A 7,652-nucleotide genomic window follows, 5' to 3' on the forward strand; every position below is an offset into this window, starting at 1 on the left:
TCCATATTTAGTGAAATTTATTTTTCTCCATCATGTTATATTCACTAAAATACTCTTTTTAATTTTATAACTTTTTTTTGATATATTTTAATTATATATTTTTATGATAATTTATATATAAATTTTAATTTTATAACTTTTAAATTTTGTTTTTTATAAGAATTTATAATATTTATTTAGTTCAATTTTATAAAAATTTAGTGAAATCAAATTAGAAATACATTTAGAGTTTAAGATAATTAGAGATAAATATATAAAATAAATTTTGTATAGGATGGAAAAGTTCATGTTTATATAAATAAAAATCAGTTTTTTATTCGAGGTAAAATATATAATAATTTTTTTTATTTTTAATAACTGGATTTTTATTTTTATTTTTGTTATTTTTATATTTGCTTTAGGAATAATTTTGTATTTTAAATTAGAAATATTTTTATTTTCTCTAAAAAATCAAATAAGTTCATAAAGTTTTAGAAAAAAACCAATTTGACCTTCGAACTCAACTAAAAAATCAATTTAGTCTATCTGTCACATCATCAGTCAAGTCACCAGCCACCATATATTGTCATGTCAGCATCGTGAAGTGTCACGTCAGTACCGTAACGGTCTACAACAAAAAATGCTAGTTAAAGGGTCACGTTGGATATGTTTTTTAAGTTTGAGGATCACATTGGATGTCAAAAATACGAGGGTCACATTAGTTTTTATTTTAAAAGTACGAGGGTATTGTGTACCCTTTTTATCATTTATTAATTATGGATAGTGGGAAGAGAGGAAATTTAGGTTAAGCACCTCGTTTCTTTTGCCTATTTGTTGGAGGTAGGGCTTTAAACAAGCCGAGTCGAGTTTAAGTATTGTTGAGCTCGATTCGACTCGAAAACTCAAAAATGGAGCTCGACTCAGCTCGAACACTCGCGAGCATAAAATTTTCAAGCTCGATTCAAATTCAAAACCATGAATTAAAGCTCGTAAAAGCTCGAAATTAAAAAAAATCTTAAACTGAACTCAATTGAAACTCAAACTCGAACTTGAACCTAAACTGTAAATAAATAAAAACATTATATCACTTTTTTAAAAAAATTAGCACATGAATGTTAATATTCTTAATAAGTTATTTAAAAAATAAATTCTTAATATATTATATTTTTGAGTTGCTCGTGAGCTTTTTGAGTCGAGTGTCAGTAGCTTGTTTCGACTCGTTAAGAGATTGAGTCGAGTCCATTTGAATCGAGTATTTATCGAACTTTGTCTGAGTCGATCTCAAATAACTCACTATTTGTCTCGTCTCGTCTCATTTATAGCCCTAGTTAGAGGCTCTTATGATATTATTTTTAATATAATTAATTTTTAGGAAATCAAAACAATTTATGTATTAAATTAGACAAAAATAATTCAAAGGCTAAATTAAATATCAAACAAAAAAGGGAGGCCTAATATTGTAGGGCATCGTCCTAGGGTGGTGGTTGTAATTTATACACGAGGCTATTGTGTATTCCACTGATTAGCCTTCACGTAATGGGATAAAGCACAATTCTCTATCACAATATGTTATTACTATTGTTATAATTTTGAAAAAAATGATTTGTTGTGCTACCTTGTACCAATCACATCCACTGCTTTTCTTAGCAAATTTTTGTTTCTTTGAAGTTTGGACCACCCTAAGATGGATGATTGCCACTCACCTATTAAAAAAAAGAATTTTATTTAATGTTTATTTTGGAGAATGATCGAACTTTAACGTAAAAAAAAAAGAGCGGAATTAGAAAATTTATTTTGAAATATCGAATTTAAAAATTATGACAGATTTTTTTAAGTGAAAAATTGAGTTTAGGTTTTTTATTTATTAAATATTTGGGTCAATTTCTTTTTTAAAAAGTGTCAAAATCTTATTAAAAGAGTATCATTTCTCTTCTTTTGTACTATATATAATTTATATGACAAAATAATTTATATTGACACCCCCCAATAAGTATTGGCTTCGCCAATGATTGTAACCATGTTCTCGAATCTCAATGATGAAGATTTGGTTAAGAAGAGTTCAAAAATATATTATTGTAATCCCCTCAAACTATTTAAAAATGACAAGGATTTAATGCTTCTTATTTATCAAATATTACCCTTATGCATTGATTTAATAAATTTTATACTTGAAAATCGATTAGGTATTGACTCATACATCATTAATTACTTTTTTAGTTTAAGTAATTGACGACTATCAAAGTAATTATTTAATTTTTATTTATGGTACAACACATAATTTAATTAGATGTGCGAATTTGATCAGAACAGTACACACTTGTTAATTTGATTAAATACCTTAATAATATCAAAAATGATTACAAGAACTAATAACGGGGAAATACAAACTAAAATTGAATAAAATAAACAGATTTTTTACAGTCTAGATGAATCGTCGGTGATCAATGCTAAAGATTAAAACTCAACAATCAATGGATAACATTTAACTATCAATAGTTAATGATCAGTAGTCAACGAATCTTGCGTTGGGCAAAGTCAAATTTCTCATATCGAGTTGAGTTACAAGTCCCAAATCAGATCAGATTATAGATAAAATCAGACCGAATTATGAATTAACAGATCAAGTTACAGATTGAATTAGGCTATATAGTTCAGACTTGGAGGCAGTGGATCTCGTTTTAGATTTAAGCATTGGGCCTAGATTAGGTAACGTCGAATGGGGGCAGATTTTTCGGCTCATTACGGCATCCGGATTTTTATTTAGCCCGTTAGGTACCCAAATTTTTATTTTAGGATCTATTGTATTTTCTACAGTGTTCATGGAACTTAACACATCGAGGTGACGAGTTTGAATAAAAAATTATTTTTATCAGAACTAGTCACCTTGAAATGAAGAATTCTAATAAAATATATATTTTTATTAAAATTTGTAACAAGAGATAAAAAATTTAAATAAAAATTAAATTTTATTAGAACTCGTCACCTCAAAAATATTTTCCTTAATTCCATTAAAAGTGAGTATTTTCCTTCACTCTTCAAGGAACGGTCATCATCCACGTCATTAAATACTCGACTCAATCAAATATTTATGTGTCGAAATTTTTTGAAATGCCCCAGCATTGTTACTGATCCAAATCCTAAATTAAAACTCGAGCCGGAAAAATGGACTATAAGAATGATTTGCTTTAATATGACTTTAAGAGTGATTTTTTCTAAACAAATTTACATCCATAGCTCACTATGGCTACACTCAACTTGTTGATTTGCCTACTGTTACAATTTTATTCCTCGTCTACCGAAAAATCAGGCTCAGATGGTTTCTGCAAGGGGCTAACAACCCCAGAACCCGATTCACGGTGCATATTAACACCTCTCCTAGTACTTGGTGCTAGCTTGGCAGCGTACTTAGCCAATCCAGAACCAGGTGCCTTCGGTTCGGGTTCGGGTTCGTGTTCGTGTCCAGCAGCCATCAGGTTCTCCTTTACTCTAAGTTCAGCAGCTTCCCTTCGTTTCTTGAACCGACGCCATGCTGCTTGGACGAAACAGGCTGCCCAAGCTCTCCATTGGTGAGAGTAGAATCGAAACTTGTGTCTTAGTTGCTTGCTATGGAGCCTTCTAAACTGTGCTGCAACGAATTTGAGATCTTCTGCTCTTAGAGCAAAGGCTTCGACTTCGGATATTGCTTTGACTGTTCGAGTCGACGATGGAAGGACGACGCTAGGACGAGGATCTAATGCCCATGTCAACAGCTCCTCACCGCAGAAGTCTCCAGGGCCAATCCGGCATGAGTTGAAGAATCCGGTTCGGCCACCATTTGTAGTGTACGAATCTAGGTGGCCTCGTATTATGAAGAGCATCGCATTGACGGGATCGCCTTCTCGAACAAGGACTGTGCCTTCAGTGAACAATGCAGGTTTGAGCCTCTCACAGATTGCATCTAGCATCCTTTCATCCATTTGATCAAACAGTGGTACCTGTTGATACATGCACAGCATTGGTGAGTAATTGTAGTCCAAATGCGATATGAAAAGTTGGTTCCGAAGACTTACTCGTCGAACAAGGTCGAGACAAAGATGGCGTTTAATGTCTCTCCGGAGATCCAAAGGAAGCCCTTTGAGTAGAGCTTCTTCATCGACTCCCCTCGTGGCTAGCCACTTATATTGATCATATTTTCTGACGGATTGTCTTAACTCGGGAGGAAGTTGCCTATGACGCATCCATTGTTCCGTATCAGTTCTCTTGATTCTCCATTCTTCCAATCTAATGGTCGTCGATTGAAGGTACGTCTGCCAGCGAAAATACGATATCGGTATTACTGTCGAAATAAGAAGCCGGGTCGCAAAAGGATTACGTCTAAACTTACTTGCATATTGCCAATCAGCAGAGCAAAAAGAACAAGTCCAACAGTTGCAATAATGATGGCGAAAATTATTTCTCCAGCATAAGTGCTTGTGCCAAGATTTTGTCCCAAAGAACTACACATGGAAAAAGTAGACGCTATTGGAGTTTAAGCAGTGTATCTTTGCCTTTGTTATATGAACAAATTATCTGTTTTATTTGCAGAAATTTGCAGTGTATTGGAGATTGCAGAATATGCATAAAAAATGTCAATATGAAAGCAGAAATGTACCTCAAGTTCCTTAAACCCCACCAAAGGCAATAAAAGTACTTGTTCAAGAATGGTGAGGTAGTAACATTGAATATCAACGCATCAACATAGATACCAAATGGATAAGAGCTGGAACTTGGACTGCACAGGGTTGTAACATTGCTGGACTTGAACCAGGTCAACCTTCCAGGGTCTTTAACCATATTGCAATCAAAATATTTATCCTGACAATTCGGCTCCTCGATCTCGCAGGCAGACCTCCAGCACGCTTCTTGCCGCTCAACCGAAAGAAGGTACCAACAGGCTCCTAAAACCTTTTCAAGAAACAAGCACGCTAAAATTTGGCAATTTTTGTATGTATGTATGTGCATGTGTATGTATCAAAATGACTTACATGGCCTGCCAGCATGTAGAGCATCAAGTTATATGCAGCGCCAGCCCATGCTGTTTCAGTCACAACACCAGTGGAGTTGACAATTTCTGATGACAATGGAAAAATAAGAAAAAGTCTTGGAAGGTACTGAAATATTATTATCAAGCGGAGCATGTTTTTGGTGTTCATCATTGCTGAACCGTTGAGATTCGGAATGATGATCCAAATCAAAACCTGGAAAAAGAATCCGAGACATAAAAAAATGAAACATACTATGAAAAGACCAAATGTTTATATCAGTTTCGTCATGTGATATTACCTGAGGAAGGGGGAGGGCAGCAACCAAATCAATCCAGAAACTCTTCTGAAGGTACCTGGAAGCAATCTTCCCGGAATCTATAACAAGCTCGCCTCTCCCAAATACACGAGAAGGGGGTGCAACGTAAGCCGTTCGAAACCGAATGAAAATATGAATTATGTAGAAGGCATCAGCTAATGATCTAACCAATGTGAGGATAACTTCAAGAGGTATTCCAATATCAATACAGACATCCTTTCGAACAAATGGCAAATAAAAGAAGAGAGGATCCACAAACAAAGAAACCAAGCATGCCACTAGGAAAATCTTGTTCCATCGGTGAATGATCGGTCCTCGAGGATCCAAAATCTTCTTCTTCATCCTCTCGAAATCTTCGGAGAAAACTCTGGACAGAACTTTAGCTTTTAACAATTTCCCTGTCCTGGTAGTGGTAGTAGTAGTAGTAGGCCACTTGTTCTCGACCCTCTTGGTGCTCGAATCGGATACTTTCTTCCGGTCAATGTTGTATCCCAGCTTGATCATACCATCTCCATTGATTGTGGGGAGGTTTGGTAATTCAATATCATCTTCAAATCTGGAAAAAACGTAAGAAGCCACAAATCAATGATTGTTACAGTGCTAATGAGAGTATGTATATATATAATTAATAACAAGAACAAACCTTACAGACCTTGAATTACTGAACCCCATGGCTTTGCTTCAACCAGATTCAATCTATCAAATGACGAGAGAAAGGCAGAGAATTTTACAAAGGGTAGGCCACAAAACAAACTCTTTATAGATACAAGATCAAAAATCAACTGAAAGTGACTAGACAAGTCTCAAGAGCTCAAAGCCACAAGAACTGGAAAAGGGCCTTCAATGGCTTATTGAACCGGGGAATCATGTGACCAATATCATAAAAGATAAACACCACTTGACATGAAGCAGTTCTAAAGATCATCCCCTCTTTTTAGGCCAAAAAAGCTGGCCAAAACATGTGAGCAATCTCTTTAATTTAAGTCTTCTTAAATGGAGCCTTTTCAGGTCACCTTAAAAAAGATGCCTGGTATGAGTTTGAGGCAGGAAATATATCGAACAAGTGAAGAACCAGAAGCTCTCTCTATTTTTATTTTGTGCATATAGTCAAAAGAAAACACCCCAAAGTTTTAAGCTTTAGGGTACCCCTTCATTAGAAGCCAAAAGAGAAGCAAGTAAATGGCTTAAAAGTCAACAAGATTCCAACAAAAAAATACTGTAAGATGAAACATTGACTACAGCAATTGTTGTCTTAATATATTGATTTTAACGCAAGTGCAAGCAACCTGGAAGAGAATAAGTCAATAAAAGAAACCTGAAAGGAATATGTTTCTACACAAATAAAAAGGTAAAATTATAGCATTGGTATTTGCTGGTTGCCACCAAAAAGCTGGAAATAATCTGGAAATGGAAAGTCTAAACTACAGTTTCCATAGTTATAGATAGCAATGAAGAGAAACACTTTTCTGTAATCTACTTTCTTATATTTCCTAAAACTTTGAAAGAAAAAGAAGCAATATATTGTTTTTTTTTAGTTTGCTGGATTTTTTAATAATGAAATTATTGATGAGAAGAGAAATTCAGAGAGACAGCCATATGAATATGTCCAAAGAGAAAGGTGAAGAGGGCTGTGTGTCCATGAACTATGATTGTCATTTGTTTTTATTTATAAATGGTTTAATGCCCAAATAAGTGCTCAAACTATACCATTTGTGTTAAATTAGTGCCTACAATTTTTTGACTCATCCAGACTTCTAACGTTACAAACATTAACACTTTAGTTGCTCTAGCCGTCAACAAAGTTAGTTTTCTCCCGTTAAGTCACACATGTCACAACCTGGTAATTTTGAAATTTATTTTTTTTAAATATTTAAAATATTACTATATTTATAAAAAAAAACCCTAACTTTTATTATATTATAAAACAGCCCCAAAATCCAAAATCATAACCTTAATTCACCCTTGTCGCCCTCTTGAAATTTAATTTTTTTTAAAAATATTTAAAATATTACTATATTTATAAAAAAAAAACCCTAACTTTTTTTATGTTATAAAATAGCCCCAAAATCTCAAATCCTAACCTTAATTCGTCGTCGCCGCCCTCTCCGGCCACGATCGCTGCCACTGACATAGTCTTTGCCATCATCCTAGTTATATGTCATTGTAGTTATTGTCGATTCACCATGGGAATCGCGTGGGATCGCGATTTTCATCCTAGGGTTCACGATATTTAAAACCTTGATTTGTCGTCGTCGATCGTCAACCGGTCACGATTTCATAGGGGTTTTGGTCGTCATGGGAAGGAGAGATCGGGTGGAGCTTCTTCGATGGCAAAGGGCGGCGGTCGGTATGGG

At 34.5% G+C, this 7,652-nt stretch overlaps 1 protein-coding gene across 1 annotated transcript; it reads right to left on the reverse strand.

Moving 5' to 3' along the window:
* Window positions 1-3,231: 3,231 nt before the first annotated feature.
* On the reverse strand, window positions 3,232-6,425 carry LOC120114545 (protein CNGC15b-like). Its single transcript, XM_039135409.1, has 7 exons — window positions 5,942-6,425; window positions 5,281-5,854; window positions 4,983-5,195; window positions 4,610-4,902; window positions 4,343-4,454; window positions 4,029-4,265; window positions 3,232-3,953 (listed from the first exon to the last, which is right to left on the reverse strand). Exons 1-7 carry the CDS (start codon window positions 5,968-5,970, stop codon window positions 3,261-3,263), a joined length of 2,151 nt encoding a protein of 716 aa, XP_038991340.1. The 5' UTR covers window positions 5,971-6,425; the 3' UTR covers window positions 3,232-3,260.
* Between the last annotated feature and the right edge of the window lie 1,227 nt (window positions 6,426-7,652).

Source organism: Hibiscus syriacus, unplaced genomic scaffold (assembly GCF_006381635.1).
Source record: "Hibiscus syriacus cultivar Baekdansim isolate YM2019G1 unplaced genomic scaffold, ASM638163v2 tig00110234_pilon, whole genome shotgun sequence".
Lineage (NCBI taxonomy): Eukaryota > Viridiplantae > Streptophyta > Magnoliopsida > Malvales > Malvaceae > Hibiscus > Hibiscus syriacus.

Bases quoted from the DNA above. Each gene is read 5' to 3' on its own strand.
- LOC120114545 (XM_039135409.1), bottom strand. From the start codon at position 5,970: ATGGGGTTCAGTAATTCAAGGTCTGTAAG. The intron at 5,855-5,941 runs GTTTGTTCTTGT...CGTTTTTTCCAG, and splicing joins AGTAATTCAAGGTCTGTAAG to ATTTGAAGATGATATTGAAT. The intron at 4,266-4,342 runs GTAAGTTTAGAC...TTTCGCTGGCAG, and splicing joins TGCTGATTGGCAATATGCAA to ACGTACCTTCAATCGACGAC.